Genomic DNA, 22787 nt, shown 5'->3' on the forward strand with positions numbered 1-22787 from the left:
CCGGCATGGAGCCGCTGCGGATGTAGGTTTCAGCGCTGTTCTGTGCAGCGTGGACGGTGCAAGGATAAACCTCAATCCATCATCCCTTTGTTAGGGAGGTGGAGAGAAACCGTCCGCCTCCTTGTGCCATCCTCTTTCACAGTGGTGGGACAGTGGGGGCTGCTCGGACGCCATAGAGAGGGGCCTCTGTACATCCATAGAGTTCCTGGGTGGACAGGGCCAGTTGTCCAGCATTAGGCCTGGCTCCAGGAGAGGATACATGGAGGCGACACTGCATGTACTCGCCCGTTGCTGGTGTGGGGAGATCGGGACTCGAAGGAACCGTCGCCCCAGAAGTGAGCTCAGGCATGGCTTCCCACGTCACAGGAGAGGGTACAGGGAGGTACACTCCGCATTCTCGCCTGTTGATGATTCGGGGGAGATCGGAATCTTGAAAGGATCTGTCGCCCCCTTCACTCTGTTAATTAAAAAATAAAAATTTACAGAAAAGTTAAAAATAAAATAAAAACGTTGGGGTCTGAACCAGACCCATGTGCCTCCTACAGACACTAAGCAAGAACTGGTTAGCTGAGAGCCAGCAGGGGGGTGTATACTGCAGGGGAGGAGCTAACTTTCTTTGTATCACTTAGTGTCAGCCTCCTAGTGGCAGCAGCATACACCCACAGTCTGTGTCCCCCAATGAGGCGAAGGAGAAATCCTGGGTAACTGGTGTTGTCATAAAGAGGAATTTCTTTAACTATAGTGCTACCTTATCCTGAGCGTTCAGCAGAATTTTCACACTTTTATCGGATGAGGTGACCTCAGGCCCAAACTCCACGCTTCCTGAAACATAAGAAGATAATATAAAGAGGACAATAAAGATACGCAATCGGCTTGATACAAGTTTGTTTTACAACGGCCATATCGATCATGTGCTTTCCTTTTACTGATATGTTTAATAAGGTTTGTCCAAATGCACAGTTAGAAATGTAGTAAAAAGTCAAATATTTGGGATCAGCAAAATTAAAAGTGCTTTTCCCTTCTTGGTCTTTATGACTGAGACTGTAACAACTCCATCCAGATTCCGGAGGCAGAACTAAGCAGGCAGCCCAGAACGGCTGAGCTACTCTGTCTCCACTGCCACAGTTTCAGGGAGGGAGGGAGGGAGGGAGGGAAGGAGGGAAGGAAGGAAGGAAGGAAGGAAGGAAGCCGAGAACGGCTGAGCTACTCTGTCTCCACTGCCACAGTTTCAGGGAGGGAAGGAAGGAAGGAAGGAAGGAAGTGAGAGAAAGACAAATACAGAAATAAATAGAGAAGAAAAAGATAAAGGAAGGAAAGAAATATAGATTGAAATAGAGGAAAGAAAGAGAAAAGAAGGAATAAGAAAGAAAAATATAGAAAAAGCATGAAAGAAAGCAAAAATGCAAAAAAGAGAAAGAAAGACAGAAAAAACAGAAACAGAAATAAAGAGAGAAGAAAAGAAAATAGAAAGAAAAGGATAGGAAAGAAATATAGACAAACAGAAAGAGGATGGAATGAAAGAAAAAAGAAAAAGAAAATAAAGAGAAAAAGAATGAAACTCAAAGAAAAAGAGGGTCAGAAAGAAAAATATAGAAAGAAAACAGGGATTTTTGTGTACTCACCGTAAAATCCTTTTCTCCAAGCCACTCATTGGGGGACACAGGACCGTGCGTGTATGCTGTTGCCACTAGGAGGCTGACACTAAGTTAATACAAACAAAGTTAGCTCCTCCTCTGCAGTATACACCTTCCTGATGGCTCCTAGAGAACCAGTTCAGTGAAAAAGCAGTAGGAGAACATTAACAACATATAAAAGTACAATATGTCAAACTAATGAAAAACCAGCCATTAGGTTAACAGGGTGGGCGCTGTGTCCCCCAATGAGTGGCTCAAAGAAAAGGATTTTACGGTGAGTACCAAAAATCCCTCCATCTCCATCGCCTCATTGGTGGACATAGGACCGTGGGACGTCCCAAAGCAGTCCCTGGGTGGGAACACAACAGAAAACATCAGGCTTCATGTAACAACTGCCTAGATGTGCGCCACCGCAGCCTGCAGAATGCTTCTGCCCAGCCCCGCATCAGCCGAAGCTTGGGTACGAAAATTATAGTGCTTTTAGAAAGTATGTAGGCTGGACCAAGTCACGGCTTTGCAGACCTGCTCTGCTGACGCCTGATGCCGAATGGCCCAGGAAGCACCCACTGACCGAGTGGAGTGCGCTCTGATCCCTGCTGGGATAGGCTTACCTCTGATGAGGTAGGACTCCTGAATGGTGGAACAAATCCACCTAGCTATAGTGGCCTTTGAAGAGGTTAGACCCTTCCTGTGCCCCTCAGGAAGCACGAACAAAGAATCCGACCTTCGGGAGGATGCCGCCCTCGAGACATACCATCTCAGAGCTCTGCCAACATCCAGAGTATGGAGAGCCCTTTCCACCCTGTGGACTGGAGTCGGACAAAATGAAGGAAAAACAATGTCCTCATTAAGGCGGAAGGATGAGATAACTTTGGGCAAAAAGGATGGGGATGGAAAATAAGGAAAGGCGCCTGACAGGACAGAGCAGCCAGCTTCGAAACCAGCCTGATTGATGCGATTGCCACGAGAAAAGCAACTTTTCAGGACAGAAAGGTGAGCGAAATGTCCTGAAGCGGTTCAAAGGGAACTTCCATTAAGACTCCGAAGTCCAAGCTTAGGTCCCAAGGGTCTAAAGGCCTGCGATAGGGGGGAAGCACATGTGTAACCCCCTGCATGAACATCTTCACCTGAGGTTTTGTCACAATCCTACGTTGGAATAAGAGCGGTAAGGCAGATATCTGACCCTTGAGCGAGCTGAGCGCCAGGCCTGAGTCCAGACAGATCTGTAGGAATTCTAGTGGTGGGAATAGAGAAGGCGAGGAGGAGACGTCCACGAGCTTTACACCAAGCAAAAAATGTCTTCCAGGTACGTGATAAATGCGTACCGACGCAGGCTTACGAGCACTGACCACTGTGGACGCGAACTGTTGTGAAAAGCCAGCCTGGGTCGCTGAGCTCTGGTGGTAAATCGTCCCCTAAGAGAGCAGATCTGGATGATCTGGCAGTCGCAAGGGTACGATGGCGACGAGACGCACCAACTCTGCGAACCATGCCCGGCATGGCCAATCTGGAGCGACCAGGATCACTGGAACCCCTTCCGCCTTGATCTTTCTGATGACTCTTGGAAGAAGCGGCAGCAGAGAAAAAAATGTACGAAAGACGGATCTATCGCCAAGAAAGAAACAGAGCATCCACTCCTATGGCTCTTGGATCTCGAAACCGAGCTATGAACCTGGAAACCTTGGTGTTCAGTCTGGACGCCATCAGATCCACATCCGCGGTCCCCCAACGAAGACAGATCTGTTGGAAAACATCCGGATGAAGTTCCCACTCCCTCGAAGCGAGACCCTTTCGGCTGAGGAAGTCTGTCACCCAGTTTTCTACGCCTGGTATGTGTACTGCGGAGATTACCAAGTGGTTCCTCTCTGCCCACTGAAGAATGCGAGATACCTCGCACATGGCCGCTCTGCTGCGGGTACCCCCTTGATGCTTAATGTATGCCACAGTTGTGGCGTTGTCCAATTGAATTCGGATTGGTTGACCTGCTAGGAGATAATGAAACCGCAGTAGCGCAAGCCATATCGCTCGGATTTCCAAGACATTGATTGGAAGTTTCGATTCCTGAGATGACCAACGGCCCTGAGCGGTGTGGTGATGAAAAACTGCTCCCCAGCCCAGAAGACTGGCATCGGTAGTCACCACTAGCCATTGAATCAGGAGAAAGGACTTTCCCAGGTTGAGGGAAGAACTCAATGTCCACCATCTGAGAGTCTGCCTGATCCACAGGGATAGGCGGCATCGGCAGTCGAGGGAGAACAGTTTCCTGTCCCAAGCCGCTAGAAGAGCATGCTGTAGGGGACGGAGGTGCATCTGTGCGAAAGGAACCACTTCCATTGCTGCCACCATTTTGCCCAGTACCCTCATTGCAAAGCGGATGGAATGAAGAGATGACTGAGAAAGTGCGCAGGCTCCTTGGTGAAGGGCTAGGACCTTGTCTTGAGGGAGAATCACCAACCCTCGAGAGGTGTCCAGGGTCATGCCTAAAAAGGATATCTGTTGAACTGGAACGGGGGAAGACTTTGCTAAGTTTAATCAGCCAACCCAGACGAGAAAGAGTATCGCAAGTGATATGAACGGACTCCACGCAGTCATTGAAAGACAGCCCCTTGAGCAGGAGGTCGTCTAGATAGGGTAGTACAACCACGCCCCGAGAGTGCAGGATGGACATGACAGCCACCATGAACTTTGTGAAGACCCTGGGAGGGATAGCAAGACAGAAGAGCAAGGCCGTGAACTGAAAATGCGGTTTATGAATGGCGAAACGCAGGAACTTTTGGTGGAGGGGAATCTGGATGTGCAGGTAAGCATCTGGAATATCGATGGATGCTAGAAACTTCCCTTTTTCTATTGAGGTGATGACCGAACGCAGACACTCCATGCGGAAATGACGGACCTTGACAAATTTGCTTAGAAGTTTGAGGTCTAGTATCGTTCTCACTTTTCCATCCTTTTTTGGGACAACGAATAGGTTGGAGTAGAATCCCTCGAACCTTTCGTTTTTCAGAACCAGGACAATGACGCCATTGTGGCGCAAACAGTCTATGGCTCGGGAAAGTCTTTGCCCTTGCCCTTGATGCTGGAAGTCAGGAAGGAAAGAAATGAACCGGGGACGCAAAAGAAAAATCGGTTTTGTATCCGGAAGACACCAGGTCTCAACCATTCGTCGTGAAAGACAGAGAGCCAGACCTCGTGAAACAGAAGTTGGTGACCGCCTACCCTGCTAGTGTCGACCGGATAACCCCATGAGTCATCTGGCAGAAAATCTGTGGGACATAGATCCCTTAGATCCAGACTGTTTGGGCCGGCCCTTCCATCGCTAATTGGACCTAAAGGATTCCTGGTGTCCTTTGTTCTGATCCTGAAGAGGTAATGGTGGTGGACCAACCCTGATTGGCGCGAAAGGATCGGAAACAGATTTGTTGTTGACGCCAAAAAGGACACCTAAGCCTCTGCTGGGGAAGAAATTTGCTCTTTCCTCCTGTAGCATCCGAGATAAGCTGATCCACTCTGGCAAGGAAGAGATGTCAGAGACTTTTTTGACACAGAATCCGACTTCCATTCTCTGAGCCACAAAGATCTTCTGATTATGATGGCATTTGCCTCGATAGAGCCGCACCGTTGGCTGCATCCAAAGACGCGTGTACCAGGTAATATCCTGCCTGAGAAATTTGGCTAGCCAGCTGCGCTGCCTTCGGAGGAAGATTAGTGCTCTGAATTGAATTAGCTAAGGTTTCCAACCACAAAACCATTGCTTCAGCTACCCACGCTGCAGCGAAGGAAGGATACCTGAGGCGGTCTGTGGGATTTTTAATAGATGATTCGTCCGGCAGGGATAGAAAGGTTTTGGATGCCAGGCGAGAGACTGGCAGGTCTACTACAGGAGAGACAGCCCAATTTTTTTCTCAGATCAGCTGAGAAAGGGTACTTCGCCTCAAGAGTTTTTGTCCTGTAAAGCGCTTATCCAGTAGCTCCCTGTGCCGAATAACTATATCCTGAAACTCCGGGTGAATGGCGAATGTTCTAAGGACACTTAGCTTTTTTTAAAGCACACAGTGTGATCCGGAACAGAGCCGGAGTCTTCATCAACCTTCAGCGTTTGTTTGACGGCCTCAATCAGAGAATCAACCATCCTCAAAGTCTGGCGAATCCAGATCTAAGGAGACGTTCGATTCATCAAGTTCACTACCAACGTCTAGAGAGGGAGAACGAGAAACGGAGCTCGTAGACGCTATGTTACGCGATTGTATGGGAAACATACTACGTATCCATTTCCTGGACACTTGTACGTTTCTAGATTGTGTGTGGCCCCTGCTAGCCGACTGTTCCCATGTAGGGGAGGGTCCCGTCTGCGTTAGACGTAAAAAAGTCATGATCCCCAGAAAAAAACATTGAAAGATTCAAGTGCTTTGGCCAGAGAAGTCATAGATTGCGAGAAAGACCCACTCAAGTGAATAAGGACACTGAGCTCAGTGTCAGTGGGGGGCTCCTGAGTGCATTTGGGGTCACAGGCTTTGCAGAGCAGCGAACTCTGAGCTTTTGGAAACGCAGACTGGCTGGAGTTACATGAAGTGAAAAAGACTAAGAGTCTTATGGGACTTTTTAGGTGCCTGAGGCTGGGACATGATGTACTCCTATGTGTCCCCTTAATCGGGCTTCTCACAGAGGATAGGATACTGAAACGGAGAGAGGGAGACCTAATGGCAGCGTTCTTTACCCAGGTGCTGTGTCCCAGCCACGAGAAATCACACTCCGCGTCGCTATCCGAGCAAGCAGGAGGCCTCCTGAGCATCAGGATGCCCTGCCAGCTTGTGACAGGGTGTAGGAAGATGGCCGAGATCTCATGGGCAACTCTCGTTCAGAACGAGAAGCACCAGAAAAGTGGGCAAAGCCACCGAAATGCATCATAGCGGGGGGTGGAGCTTCGGCCTGTACAAGGCCAAAGAGTAAATTTTTACCCAGGCCAGAAAAACGTCCCCTCTGCCAGGAAAAGTCTGCTGCCTGTGCCCGGACTACTCAGAGCCCCCCTTCTCAGCGCTTACCCGGAGAGGCTGGAGATGTCCTGATGCTGCAGGTACCTTTGCTGTAGTGCAGGTACCTCTGTTGTGCAGCTGCTGTCACTGGTGATTTTTTATTTTTGACGGTGCAGGGATAAGATTAAAAACCCTCAATCCACTCTCCCTTTCATAGGGAGATGGAGAGGAACCGTCCACTTCCTTGCTTCATCCGCTAGACAATGGTGGAGCAGTGGGGGCTGCACAGACACCAAAAACGGAGGGTGCCTCTGTGCATCTAAGGGGTTTAATCCTGTTGGACAAGGGCTAGTTGTCTGGCATTAGGTATGGCTGCAGAAGAGGATCTACACTCCATGTGCTCGTCTGTTGATGGTGCGGGGAGATCGGTGCCCTTTAAGGGACCCGTCGCCCCCCAAAAATCAGTCCAGGCATGGCATCCCACGTTGCAGGAGAGGATACGTGGAGGCGACACTCCACGTGCTCGCCTGTTGTTGGTTCGGGGAGATCGGAGCCTTTAAAGGATCCGTCGCCCCTTCGTCCAGGTAAAAAATCTTAAGAATTAAAAATTAACGGTGAAAATACAAAAAGAGTCTTTGGTCTGAATAGCAGACCCGTGTGCCTCATATGGACTCTAAACATTGACTGGTTCTCTGGGAGACAGCAGGAGGGTGTATACTGCAGGGGAGGAGCTAACTTTCTTTGTATTAACTTAGTGTCAGCCTCCTAGTGGCAACAGCATACACCCACGGTCCTGTGTCCCCCAATGAGTGGCTTGGAGAAAAGGATTTTACGGTGAGTACACAAAAATCCCTGTTTTCTTTCTATATTTTTCTTTCTGACCCTCTTTTTCTTTGAGTTTCATTCTTTTTCTCTTTATTTTCTTTTTCTTTTTTCTTTCATTCCATCCTCTTTCTGTTTGTCTATATTTCTTTCCTATCCTTTTCTTTCTATTTTCTTTTCTTCTCTCTTTATTTCTGTTTCTGTTTTTTCTGTCTTTCTTTCTCTTTTTTGCATTTTTGCTTTCTTTCATGCTTTTTCTATATTTTTCTTTCTTATTCCTTCTTTTCTCTTTCTTTCCTCTATTTCAATCTATATTTCTTTCCTTCCTTTATCTTTTTCTTCTCTATTTATTTCTGTATTTGTCTTTCTCTCACTTCCTTCCTTCCTAGTGGTAGCAGCATACACCCACAGTCCTGTGTCCCCCAATGAGGCGAAGGAGAAAAGAAAGATAGCACGAAAGAAATAGAAGAAGGGAAGGAAAGGAGGAAAGAAAGAAATAGGTTCATCAGATGAGCAGGACTGAAGATAATGTTTGTCTTCACTTTCATAGATTACCATTTACATTGAATGGTTATGCGGATGCCTAGGTGTCACTGTATAACATATAAATACATGTAATTATGTTGTGTACATATATCTTTGTAATCAAATTTATCTTACCACATTTAATGCGAAAAATATCATCAACCAGTCCTTCATAGACGACCTGAGAACACAGGGCAGTGATGTAGTCCACATCTGCAAGAGCAAGACAACACATTGGCAGGACTTCACACTGATCATTCTCAGATCTGAAAATCATGAAGGTTACTTGATGCTGGGAGATCCAAAATGCCAATGAAAGACTATGGTCATATGTTACCTTTTTTCAGCAAAGTCGATGAGATTTCAGAAATATTATGCACACAGCTTGGTTTTTGTTTGTCCTCAGTATTTTGTGCCAAACCTTGTTTTTTGTAGAATGGAGCAAGTCACTTCTTTCGGCGTTTTTCACCCATTGAAAAGCAATGGGTGGTGAAAAAATACTGAAAAAATGCTGCAAAAAATGCAGGTATCAGTTTTTGCTGCATTTTTGGTGTCATAACCTGATGAAGTAGAATCAGATTTTTTGCATGCACTAAACTTTATCAGCATGCACAAGAGACAAATGTACCCTGACAAAAACACACCAAAAAACACAACGTGTGAACATAGCCTAAAGCATCCAAACCTCTTAGAATCCGTTCACGTTTTATTTATTCCATTGTAGAAATTTTTGAGAGCTGTACTGCAACATACTTCCAACATATGCCCACTGTAAAGGCACATTTTTAAAAAACTGTTTTACAGAAAAAAAGAAGCAGATTGATTTTCATACAGTGAACAATAAAAAAAGATACGCTGATGGGTATTGGCCTAGTGTATTTTAAGACCCTTTCAGCACAACCTACTATACTTTTTCAGCAGATTTAAAATACACTGCTCAAAAAATGAAGGTAACACTAAAATCCCACATCCCAGATATCACTGAATGAAATATTCCAGTTGTAAATCTTTATTCATTACATAGTGGAAAGTGTTGAGAATAAAACCTAAAAATTATCAATGTAAATCACACCTAATAACCCATGGAGGTCTGGTCTGGAGTTAGAATGATGCTCAAAATCAGAGTGGAAAATGAAGTTACAGGCTTATCTAATTTCAGTGGAAATGCCTCAAGACAAGGAAATGATGCTCAGTAGTGTGTGTGGCCTCCACGTGCCTGTATGACCTCCCTACAACGCCTGGGCATGCTCCTGATGAGGCGGCGGATGGTCTCCTGAGGGATCTCCTCCCAGACCTGGACTAAAGAATCTGCCAACTCCTGGACAGTCTGTGGTGCAATGTGATGCTGGTAGATGGTGCGAGACATGATGTCCCAGATGTGTTCAATCGGATTAAGGTCTGGGGAACAGGCGGGCCAGTCCATAGCTTTAATGCCTTCATCTTGCAGGAACTGCTGACACACTCCAGCCACTTGAGGTCTGGCATTGTCCTGCATTAGGAGGAACCCAGGGCCAACTGAACCAGCATCACCAGCATATGGTCTCACAGGGGGTCTGAGGATCTCATCTCGGTACCTAATGGAAGTCAGGCTACCTCTGGCGAGCACATGGAGGGCTGTGCGGCCCTCCAAAGAAATGCCACCCCACACCATTACTGACCCACTGCCAAACCGGTCATGCTGAAGGATGTTTCAGGCAGCAGATCGTTCTCCACGGTGTCTCCAGACTCTGTTACGTCTGTCACATGGGCTCAGTGTGAACCCGCTTTCATCTGTGAAGAGCACAGGGCGCCAGTGGCGAATTTGCCAATTTTGGGCTGTGAGCACAACCCCCATCTGTGGACATCGGGGACTCAGACCATCCTGATGGAGTCGGTTTCTAACCGTTTGTGCAGACGTATGCACATTTGTGGCCTGCTGCAGGTCATTTTGCAGGGCTCTGGAAGTGCTCCTCCTGTTCCTCGTTGCACAAAGGCTGAGGTAGCGGTCCTGCTGCTGGGTTGTTGCCCTCATACGGCCCCCTCCACGTCTCCTGGTGTACTGGTCTGTCTCCTGGTAGCGCCTCCAGCCTCTGGACACTATGACGATAGACACAGCAAACCTTCTTGCCACAGCTCGCAGTGATGTGCCATCCTGGATGAGCTGCAATACCTGAGCCACTTGTGTGGGTTGTAAAGTCCGTCGTATGCTACCGCTTTCAGCACAACCAACATTCAGAAGTGACCAAAACATCAGCCAGAAAGCATTGGTACTGAGATGTGGTCTGTGGTCCCCACCTGCAGAACCACTCCTTTATTGAATGTGTCTTGATAATTGCCAATAATTTCCATTTGTTGTCTGTTCCATTTGCAAAACAGCATGTGAAATTGATTGTCAAACAGTGTTGCTTCCTAAGTGGACAGTTTGATTTCACAGAAGCTTGATTTACTTGAAGTTATATTCTGTTGTTTAAAGGGAACCTGTCACCCCACCCCGGCGTTTTTATCTAAAAGAGCCACCTTGCGCAGCAGTAATTGCTGCATTCTGGGGTCCCTTCCAACGCTGAAATATTCGGGTTTTTATTATTTGCCCGCCATACCTGTATTCTGTCCAGGGGGCATGTCTTTTCCCCCCGGACACAAACGCCTCCCAGCCATCACTCGACCCCTCCGTGCGCCGCCTCCTGTGCCTTCATTGACATCCCGGCGCCTGCACTGTAAGTTCCTTTTTCGTGGCATGTGCAGTTTGCGCAGCCCTTCGACTCACATCACACGATGGGAACTTACAGCGAAGGCGCCGGGGACGTTACTGAAGGCACAGGAGGCGGCGCCCGACGGGGCCAAGTGATGGCTGGGAGGCGTTTGTGCCCGGGGGAAGAGACATGCCCCCGGACAGACTACAGGTATGGCGGGCAAAATAAAAAAACAAATATTGCAGCGTTGGAAGGGACACCAAATAAAAAAGCCACCTTGACAGAATGCAGCATTAGTGCTGCACAAGTTGGCTCTTTTAGTTAAAAATGCCAGGGTGGGCTAACATGGTCCCTTTAAGGCTGGAGTCACACTCAGCGTAAGACAATACGGTCCGTATATTACGGCCGTAATACGCTGAAAAGTCCCCAAAATAGTGGTCCGTAGCTCCTCCGTAGGCAGGGTGTTTCAGCGTTTTTTGCGCATGGCATCCTCCGTATGTAATCCGTATGGCATCCGTACTGCGTGTTTTTCTCGCAGGCTTGCAAAACCGATATACGGCTATACAAGGGATCCATGTGTAAAAAAAACAACAAAAACATATATACTGTATATATATATATATATATATATATATATATTTTATATATATATATATATATATATATATATATATATATATATATATTTTAATATTTCATACAGCGCGAGATAGCAAAAGCCGGTAATTGAATTACCGGCTTTAAAGCTATCTCCTTCCTAAACCCGACATGATATGAGACATGGTTTACATACAGTAAACCATCTCATATCATCATTTTTTTTGCATATTCCACACTACTAATGTTAGTAGTGTGTATATGCAAAATTTGGCCGTTCTATTAAAATAAAGGGTTAAATGGCGGAAAAAATTGGCGTGGGCTCCCGCGCAATTTTCTCCGCCAGAGTAGTAAAGCCAGTGACTGAGGGCAGATATTAATAGCCTGGAGAGGGTCCACGGTTATTGGCCCCCCCGGCTAAAAACATCTGCCCCCAGCCACCCCAGAAAAGGCACATCTGGAAGATGCGCCTATTCTGGCACTTGGCCACTCTCTTCCCATTCCCGTGTAGCGGTGGGATATGGGGTAATGAAGGGTTAATGTCACCTTGCTATTTTAAGGTGACATTAAGCCAAATTAATAATGGAGAGGCGTCAATTATGACACCTATCTATTATTAATCCAATTGTATGAAAGAGTTAACAAAAACACAAACACATAATTAAAAAGTATTTTAATGAAATAAAAACAAAGGTTGTTGTAATAATTTATTCTACGCTCAATCCACCTGAAGACCCTCGCTCTGTAACAAAGTAAAAATAATAAACCAACAATATACATACCTTCCGAAGATCTGTAAGACCCCACGATGTAAATCCATCTGAAGGGGTTAAAACATTTTGCAGCCAGGAGCTCTGCTAATGCAGCGGTGCTCGTGGCTGCAAAACTCCGGGGAATGAAGGTAAAGTAGGTCAATGACCTATATTTACCTTCATTTGCGGTGAGGCGCCCTCTGCTGGCTGTTCCTGGAGCGTGGGAACTTTCCTAGAAAGCTCCCAGGCTCGAGTTCATATGAGGACACCCTCATATCATGTCGGGTTTAGGAAGGAGATAGCAAAAGCCGGCAATTGAATTACCGGCTTTAAAGCTATCTAGCGCTGTATGAAATATTAATATATATACATATATGTGTCTCACTGACATACATATATGAGAAAAGCTCATTGCGAGCTGAAGCGTTGCCACATCATGTGGGTAAATTAAACCCTGCACGTTTTTTATGGAACTATGGAGTGCTGCCTCATTTTTGGATATATATATATATATATATATATATATATATATATATATATATACACACCTATTCTATGTGTACACAGTTATTCTACCTATTCTACTGTAAGCTGTCAGTGTGATTTTACTGTACACCGCACTGAATTGCCGGCTTTTCTCTCTAACACCGCTGGGTATTTCTCGCAAGTCACACTGCTGGTCGGTGTGTAATCCGTATTTTTTGGGCTTCCACAGACTTTCATTTGCGTTTTTTTTGCGCAATACGGTGACAAACGCAGCATGCTGCGATTTTCTACGGCCGTAGAAAGCCATATAATACTGATCAGTAAGATACGGCAGATAGGAGCAGGGGCATAGAGAATAATTGGGACGTTTGTTAGGCGTGTTTTACGGACGTATTTTATGCGCTCATACGTCTGTAAAACTCGCTAGTGTGACGCCGGCCTAAGTGTTCCCTTTATTTTTTTGAGCAGTGTATATTCCCCAAAATAATACTAACCTCGGTCAATCATGAAGACAAGTCCAAGATCGGGTTTTCTCTCCTTTTGAATATTCTCTTCATCTTCAAGGAGGTCTTTCCACATGTCATATGCCATCTGTAAATAATGTATATATAACAATACAGGTAAGTCAGCTGACTGCTCTTGAAGAACATGGTCACCATTGTAAGAAATATATACTAAGACCATACTAAGGATCTGGGGGCATGCATTACGGGTGGAAGAAAGGCGATTCCTGCAGCTAAATAGGAAATGGTTCTTTAGGCTATGTGCACACGTTCAGGATTTCTTGCAGAAATTTCCTGAGCAAAACCGGACATTTTCTGCAACAAATCCGCATGCGGTTTTCTCGTGGTTTTGTCGCGTTTTTGACGCGTTTCTTGCGCGTTTTTGACACTTTTTTCCGGAGCTTCCCAATGCATTAACCCCTTAATCCCCCTAACTCCGGCGGTGAGCCCGCACCAAAGCCGGGACATGTCAGCTGTTTTGAACAGCTGACATGTGCCCATAATAGGCACGAGCAGAATCGCGATCTGCCCGCGCCTATTAACTAGTTAAATGCCGCTGTCAAACGCAGACAGCGGCATTTAACTACCGCATCTGGCCGGGCGGCCGGAAATGACGTCATCGCCGACCCCCGTCACATGATCGGAGGTCGGCAATGCTTCTCCATTGTAACCATAGAGGTCCTTGAGACCTCTATGGTTACTGATCGCCAGTAGCTGTGAGCGCCACCCTGTGGTCAGCGCTCACAGCACACCTGCAATTCTGCTACATAGCAGCGAACAGCAGATCACTGCTATGTAGCAGAGGCGATGCAAAAGTTAAAAAAAAAAGTAAAAAAAAAAGTGAAAAAAAACCAAACATATAAAAGTTTAAATCACCCCCCTTTCGCCCCAATCAAAATAAATCAATAAAAAAAAATCAAATCTACACATATTTGGTATCGCCGCGCTCAGAATCGCCCGATCAAATAAAAAAAAACATTAATCTGATCGCTAAACAGCGTAGCGAGAAAAAAAATTCGAAACGCCAGAATTACTTTTTTTGGTCGCCGCGACATTGCATTAAAATGCAATAACGGGCGATCAAAAGAACGTATCTACACCAAAATGTCATCATTAAAAACGTCATCTCGGCACGCAAAAAATAAGCCCTCAACCGACCCCAGATCATGAAAAATGGAGACGCTACGAGTATCGAAAAATGGCACAATTTTTCTTATTTTTTTTTTTAGCAAAGTTTGGAATTTTTTTTCACCACTGAGGTAAAAAATAACCTAGTCATGTTAGGTGTCTATGAACTCGTACTGACCTGGAGAATCATAATGGCAGCTCAGTTTTAGCATTTGGTGAACCTAGCAAAAAAGTCAAACAAAAAACAAGTGTGGGATTGCACTTTTTTTGCAATTTCACCGCACTTGGAATTTTTTTCCCGTTTTCTAGTACACGACATGCTAAAACCAATGATGTCGTTCAAAAGTACAGCTCGTCCCGCAAAAAATAAGCCCTCACATGGCCAAATTGACGGAAAAATAAAAAAAGTTATGGCTCTGGGAAGGAGGGGAGTGAAAAACGAACACAGAAAAACGAAAAATCCCAAGGTCATGAAGGGGTTAAATAGCGGAAAAACACGAAAAATCCGCAAAATTAATGAAGATGCTGCGTTTTTTACCGCAATGCGTTTTTTTGCTGAAAAAAACGCATCATGTGCACAAAAATTGCGGAATGCATTCTAAATGATGGGATGCATAATGTATGCGTTTTTACAGCGAAAAAACGTGAACAAACCATGAAAAATCCGCAATGTGTGCACACAGCCTTACAGTTAGGGCAGTCAGACTGTGGAATGCCCTACTGCAATAAGTAGAAATGTTAGCCACTACATCAGACTTTAAAAAAGGGCTGGACTATGTCCTCAGTACATAACATTGCGGGATATAGATAATTTAATGACAAAAAATTTATAATTGGTGGAGAAAGGTTGAACTTGATGAACTTAGGTATTTTTTCAACCTAGGTAACTACAGTGGGGCAAAAAAGTATTTAGTCAGTCAGCAATAGTGCAAGTTTCACCACTTAAAAAGATGAGAGGCGTCTGTAATTTACATCATAGGTAGACCTCAACTATGGGAGACAAACTGAGAAAAAAAAATCCAGAAAATCACATTGTCTGTTTTTTTAACATTTTATTTGCATATTATGGTGGAAAATAAGTATTTGGTCAGAAAGAAAATTTCATCTCAATACTTTGTAATATATCCTTTGTTGGCAATGACAGAGGTCAAACGTTTTCTGTAAGTCTTCACAAGGTTGCCACACACTGTTGTTGGTATGTTGGCCCATTCCTCCATGCAGATCTCCTCTAGAGCAGTGATGTTTTTGGCTTTTCGCTCGGCAACACGGACTTTCAACTCCCTCCAACGGTTTTCTATAGGGTTGAGATCTGGAGACTGGCTAGGCCACTCCAGGACCTTGAAATGCTTCTTACGAAGCCACTCCTTCGTTGCCATGGCGGTGTGCTTTGGATCATTGTCATGTTGAAAGACCCAGCCACGTTTCATCTTCAATGCCCTTGCTGATGGAAGGAGGTTTGCACTCAAAATCTCACGATACATGGCCCCATTCATTCTTTCATGTACCCGGATCAGTCGTCCTGGCCCCTTTGCAGAGAAACAGCCCCAAAGTATGATGTTTCCACCACCATGCTTTACAGTAGGCATGGTGTTTGATGGATGCAACTCAGTATTCTTTTTCCTCCAAACACGACAAGTTGTGTTTCTACCAAACAGTTCCAGTTTGGTTTCAGATTATCAGTGGTCTTGTATGTCTTCCATTTTCTAATTATTGCTCCCACTGTTGATTTCTTCACTACAAGCTGGTTGGCTATTGCAGATTCAGTCTTCCCAGCCTGGTGCAGGGCTACAATTTTGTTTCTGGTGTCCTTTGACAGCTCTTTGGTCTTCACCATAGTGGAGTTTGGAGTCAGACTGTTTGAGGGTGTGCACAGGTGTCTTTTTATACTGATAACAAGTTTAAACAGGTGCCATTACTACAGGTAATGAGTGGAGGAAAGAGGAGACTCTTAAAGAAGAAGTTACAGGTCTGTGAGAGACAGAAATCTTGATTGTTTGTTTCTGACAAAATACTTATTTTCCACCATAATATGCAAAAAAAAAATGATAAAAAAAACAGACAATGTGATTTTCTGGATTTTTTTTTCTCAGTTTGTCTCCCATAGTTGAGGTCTACCTATGATGTAAATTACAGACGCCTCTCATCTTTTTAAGTGGTGGAACTTGCACTATTGCTGACTGACTAAATACTTTTTTGCCCCACTGTATATACAGTGGCATGAAAATATTTGGGCACCCCTGGTCAAAATGTACTGTTATTATGAACAGTTAAGCAAACTGAAACGATCTCTAAAAGGCCTCCAGGTAAACATTTACGTTGTATTGTAGACAAAAAAAAAATATTTATTTTTTCATGTTTTACATTTTAAAAATTATAAAAAGGAAATGAGCCAATGCAAACGTTTGGAGATTTGTGTACTCCGATAACTTTGATGAAGGTTTCAGACCTTAATTAGCAGATTTTCGAGCTTTATAAAAATCCAGTCTTCTCTAACATTGTGCCAAAAAAACAGCAGCCATGGGTTCTTCTAAACAGCTGCCCAGCACTCTGAAAACGAAAATGGTGGAGGCCTACAAAGCAGAATGCTATAAGACTGCAAAATACCTTCAGAAAGATTTAGCAGACTCTGGAGTTGTGGTAAATTGTTTTATTGTTCAAAGACATCTGAACAAATATGGCCTTCAATGGGGAGTCATCAGAAGAAAACCTCTCATGCGCCAATACCATAACATGCACTGTCATAAGTATGCAAAAGAGCATCTAAACAACTCTGATGCATTTTGGAAACAAGTCCTGTAGACCACTGAGGTTAATAGAACTCTTTGGACACAATGACCAAAATATGTGTGGAGGAAAAAATGGGCACAGAATTTCTGGAAAAGAACATCTGGACAACCATTAAGCACGCGGGTGGATCAATCATGCTTTGGGGTTGTGTTGCAGCTAATGGCATGGGGAACATATCACAGATAGAAGGAAGAATGGATTCAATAAAATTTCAACAAATTCTTGAAGCAAACATAACACCATCTGTAAAAAAGCTGAAGTTGAATAGAGGATGGCTTCTACAAATGGATAATGATCCTAAACAAACATCAAAATCCACAATAGGCTACCTCAAAAGGTACAAGTTGAAAATTATACAATGTCCCTCACAGTCCCCTGATCTGAACATTAAAGTCTGTGACTAGACCTCAAAATAGCAGTGCATGCAATATGACCCAGAAATCACACAGAAGGGGGTGCTAGTAGGTACTAACCACGCAGGGTGCCCAAACTTTTGCATTGGCCCATTTTACTTTGCGTAATTTTTAAAATGTATAATTTTTTGGCCTAAACTACAAAGGAAATGTGTCATCTTTAACGTTAGGCCTTTTAGAGATATTTCATCTTCAACTTGCTTAACTAATTTTGACCAGGGGTGCCCAAACTTTTACATACCACTATAATATATATATATACATATATATACATACATATATATATATATATATATATATATATATATACACATATACATATATATATATATATATATATATATATATACACATACACACACATATATGTAAGAAGCACAATACTATATTACCTTAGCACTCCTTCCTATCCCATAGACCTTTGACATTGGTCCAAAGATAGAATTCAGCAATTGAAGAGCCTTGACCACAGTTCCAATCCACCGTTGGTCTCCTTCCTTAAATATATAAAAATAAAATAACCACCACTTTATGCGCCATCAGAGATGTTACACAGCAAGTCACTAATGAGACAGTGAAGGCTCTTAGAGATCACCCACAATGGCCAATATTAGCAGAACTGAGAACTGCACAAACTATTATTCCAAAAGTTACCTGTAGCTTCCTTGACATGTGCAGAGGCTTTATGGTAAGAATGTTAATAAGCTATTTTTCAATAGAAATTCAGATATGAAGTGACATACTGCATATCAGTTGTGTTTGTGCTCTGGACCAAAATATAATTACCAAAAGGGTGTCCAAGAGATGTGTAAAAATGGACATGATAACTTCAAATAATTAAGTAACTCTAGCTCACCTGTTAAATTCCTCGCCGCTCGGATGGTCCTGCAAGTCCTTCCGCAGTGATGACGTTCTGACTACCTTCAGGTGGCCACTGCAGTCAATCACTGGCCTCCGTGTGCACCTGAAGCCAGAGATGTCATTAGTAGTGAGGCCAGCAATTTGCTGCAGCGGTCAGGAGAAGGTAGTGTCATCACTCTATGAAACAAAGACCATTAGGATCACTAAAGCAAGGGCTTTTTATAGAAGATATGTATAGCAGATTTTGCTTTAAATTTAGCACCACAGCATGGTCGCTGCATCCCACAGACTCCTGGAGACTTTTTAAGAACACTTTTAGGCACAAAGTTTTACAGACAGTTAAGATGTCAGGAATAAGTATAGACCAGATGTGCGCACCTTGTTGTATGGGGGAAAGCATGATGATTCTGTGTGGTCCTCAATCATGGTTGTCTGGTGGCAGCTCACATGTTCAGTGTGGGAGCTAGGATGTAGTAAGAAGTATTAATGGTCTACTGTATGGACATCGAGAGAGAATAGGATCTCTTGACACCTGTTTAGCTCCTCATAAAGTAGTAAGGTGAAGGTTGTGGCTTTCTCCAGTGCAGTTTATGAGAGTTGAGAAATGCCAAGTTGTTTCTGCAATTTCCATGTTATACATTAGAAACAATCACATCCAGGATATAAATGACTTTGGAGTGCCGAATTGGGGAGAAGAACAACTCCATTCTACTGATAGGTCCCAATGACTCCCATCTATCAGATAGATACTCTTGATAATTCATAAATGACTCAGATGGTAATGCCCCTTTGTATTTCATAGGTAGTGGTTTACTTGGGCAATATGGCATTTGTACTAAAAAGATTGTGCATCCCTGGTTAGGATGTAGGGATTCCAAAAAGTTAGAAAGTCAAGCACGTCCCCTTGAACGTTCTCTTAATTCCTCCATACTTCACAGGATAGCAGGAATATGCTAACCAAGAAGCAAGTGTGATTGAAAAATGTGTGTTTAAAGAATAATGATGTGTAGATAGATTTTCCTATCGATTGATAACAGACATTGACATTGTGGTGATTTCATATGTGCCAGCACTGTACTGCTCTCCTTGCGGGAAGTGACATACCTGACATGAAGGTGTAAGGAGACATATAGGCCATGCACATCTGGATAAATAAAAATGAAAACTGCCTCTTCTGTGAGCAAGAGGACTAGAACACTAGCGCCACCTACTGGAAGCAGCAATCCTAAAGGGCAATATTGACCCTTGAAAAAGTGTTGTCACATAATTTAGGAAAAAACTAATACTCACAAGAAAATAGTCCCGATAAAATTCTGGTAGCTCCATACTGATGATATCATCATCCAAGGGGAGAAGATAAAAATGCCATTCATCACTGGTTACATCTGTGTAAAAAAAAAATCCCAAACAGTTTTTTTGTCAGGATATTCCAGTTTAGCTTTTTCATTTTCATACATGCAAGTCCTCATACAGTTTATACTGCCTTATAACATTAGTTGCTATCTGTTAACCCCTCACCAACATATCGCATACCATTACACCATATGCTGGCTCCTCAACCCTGATGGGAGCCTGAATTTTGCCGACAGGTGATAGCTGTATTATTCAGTCATCATTTGCCTCAAAAAGATACATATGGAGCCAATCTCCACCCAAGGTTGTTAACCTGACAATCTGTGACAGTGGCATTTACATTGTGCGTCTAAGAGTGATGCGCTGTTCTAATCGCCCACAGCGCTGGCAACGTGATGGCAGGGCATGATGAGTTGCCATGACAGATGGAGGTCTGCTGAAGACCCATATGCCTGCATGACGGTACTCCTGTTAAAGTCAGCTCATGTTATGGATCTCAGAAAATGGATACAAAAACAACATTTTAATTTTTTTATTTACAAATTTGCTAAATTTTTTTCACCGATTGAAAAAAAACTAAAAAATTCATTTTTGGCATTGCTGTAATCATCCAGACCTGGTGAATCATAGCGCCCAGTCATTTTACCTTATAATCAACTCAGTCAATAAGACTCCCCAAAAATCTATTGAAAAATTGTTCTCTTTTTCACTATTTCGCTGGACTTGGAAATTTATTTCCAGTACATCACATGATAAAATGGATGATGTCTTTCAAAAATACAACGCATCCCGTGAAATAACAAGCCCTCAAGACTTAAAAATCATTTAATAAAATGTATGTGTGTGGGAGGGTGATGAAAGTGCAAAAATGGAAAATGACACATTAGGGAAGGGGTTAATATTAATGTCAATTATCCCCACTAAAAGAAACAACATAAAACAGGATTTTTGGTTGCTTACCGTAAAATCTGTTTCTTGAAGCCTCCATTGGGGGACACAGGAACCATGGGTGTATGCTGCTGCCACTAGGAGGCTGACACTATGCAAATAACAAAATTAGCTCCTCCTCTGCAGTGTACACCCCACCGACTGGCATTAAACTCTTCAGTTAGTGAGAAAGCAGTAGGAGAAAGAACAAGGTTGAAAAACCATAACCACAAACTTGAGAACTGTAAACGTGAGAACAGTCAGAGAACATATAACAAAAACATTGGGAGGGTGCTGTGTCCCCCAATGGAGGCTTCAAGAAACAGATTTTACGGTAAGCAACCAAAAATCCTGTTTTCTTTATCGCCTCTCATTGGGGGACACAGGAACCATGGGACGTCCCAAAGCAGTCCCAAGGGCGGGAAAAACAGACTTCCATCAGGTCAGAGGACTCACCACTGCCGCCTGCAGGATCCTTCTGCCTAGGCTGGCGTCCGCCGATGCGTAGGTATGGACCTTGTAAAATTTGGCGAACGTGTGGATGGAAGACCAAGTTGCCGCTTTGCACAGCTGTAGGGCGGAAGCCCTGTGGTGCACCGCCCAGGAGGCGCCGACTGCCCGGGTAGAGTGAGCCTTAATCCCAGGAGGGGGCACTCTGTTCTTGACCCGGTAAGCCTCCAAGATTGCCATTCTGATCCATCGAGCAATAGTCGCTTTAGAAGCCGGCTGGCCTCTGCGCGTGCCATCAGGAATGACGAAAAAGGAATCCGTCTTCCGGAAAGTGGACGTTCTGTCCAGATAGATCCTCACTGCCCTGACAAGGTCCAGCTTGTTCAACGATCGCTCCAGAGGATGAGTCGGAGCTGGACAAAAGGAAGGTAGAACGATGTCCTCGTTGAGGTGGAAGGTGGAAACCACCTTAGGAAGAAAAGAAGGAGGGGGCCGGAAGACCACCTTGTCCTGGTGAATGACCAAAAACGGAGGACGGCAAGACAGGGCCGCCAGCTCGGAAACGCGGCGAATGGACGTGATGGCCACAAGAAAGGCTACCTTCCATGATAAAACTGATAGAGGAATCTCCCTAAGAGGTTCAAAGGGAGAAACCTTCAGAACGTCCAGTACCAGGTTTAGGTCCCATGCCTCCACAGGGGCCCTGTACGGCGGGACGGCGTGGGCTACCCCCTGAAAGAAGGTCTTAACCTGTGGCCGAGAGGCCAAGGTCTTCTGAAAGAGGATGGAAAGCGCAGAGACCTGACCCTTCAGAGAACTAAGAGCCAGGCCCGAATCCAGTCCTGCCTCAAGGAAGGCCAAAAGAGAAGGCAGGGAAAAAACCATAGGCGGAAGGCGGTTGGACTCGCACCACCGGAAGTAGGCCTTCCAGGTGCGGTAGTAGATCCTGGAAGACGAAGGCTTCTGAGCCTGAATCATGGTGTGAATCACCCGGTCCGAAAGGCCAGACGCTCTCAGAACCGCGGTCTCAACAGCCACGCCGTTAAACTGAGCGACCGAGAATTCAGGTGGCAGATCGGACCCTGGGACAGCAGATCGGGCCTGTCTGGAAGGCGCCAGGGAGCGTCCGCGAGAAGGTTGACGAGCTCCGCGAACCAAGCTCTCCTGGGCCAATCCGGGGCGATCAGGATGACCGGCACCCCTTCCGCTTTGATCTTCTTCAACAGTTTGGGAAGTAATGGAAGGGGTGGGAACAGGTAGGGCAGCTCGAACTGTGACCAAGGAATGGCCAGAGCATCGACGCCCACTGCGAGAGGATCGCGGGACCTGGAGACGAACTGCGGAACCTTCCTGTTGACTCGGGACGCCGTGAGATCCACATCCGGAGTTCCCCATCGAAGACAAATCTGATGGAAGACCTCCGGATGTAAGGACCATCCCCCTGCCGCGAGGCCCTCGCGGCTGAGGAAGTCGGCGGCCCAGTTTTCCACGCCGGGGATATGCACCGCGGATATCACCGGAACCGTTGCCTCTGCCCAAAGGAGGATCTTGGATACCTCGGCAAGGGCCAAGGAGCTCCGAGTCCCCCCCTGATGGTTGACATATGCCACAGCCGTGGCGTTGTCCGTCTGGATCCGGACTGGAAGGCCCCTGAGAATCCTTTCCCAGTGGCGGAGGGACAGGAAGATGGCCCGAATTTCGAGGACGTTGATCGGCAGAGATGACTCCTGCAGCGACCAGCGGCACTGGACCGTCAGGTGGCGAAAAACCGCACCCCAGCCGAGCAGGCTGGCGTCCGTTGTCACCACCTGCCAGTGAACTGGAACGAAGGACCTGCCCTGGGAGATGAGAGGTGACGTCAGCCACCAGTTGAGAGACCGCCTGACCCGAAAGGAGAGTTTGATCGGTCG

At 45.0% G+C, this 22787-nt stretch overlaps 1 protein-coding gene across 1 annotated transcript in view; it reads right to left on the reverse strand.

Annotated features, from left to right (window-relative positions):
• The window catches only part of VPS33B (VPS33B late endosome and lysosome associated), a 121728-nt gene that overhangs the window by 42598 nt on the left and 56343 nt on the right, over positions 1–22787 (reverse strand). The window contains exons 8-12 of the mRNA XM_069766166.1: positions 19438–19532; positions 17679–17783; positions 12950–13046; positions 8087–8164; positions 749–822 (exon numbers count right to left, since the gene is read on the reverse strand). Of these exons, the coding sequence (XP_069622267.1) occupies positions 749–822; positions 8087–8164; positions 12950–13046; positions 17679–17783; positions 19438–19532 (449 nt within the window). The remainder of the gene's footprint in view (positions 1–748; positions 823–8086; positions 8165–12949; positions 13047–17678; positions 17784–19437; positions 19533–22787) is intronic.

Source organism: Ranitomeya imitator, chromosome 4 (assembly GCF_032444005.1).
Source record: "Ranitomeya imitator isolate aRanImi1 chromosome 4, aRanImi1.pri, whole genome shotgun sequence".
Taxonomy (NCBI): Eukaryota; Metazoa; Chordata; class Amphibia; order Anura; family Dendrobatidae; genus Ranitomeya; species Ranitomeya imitator.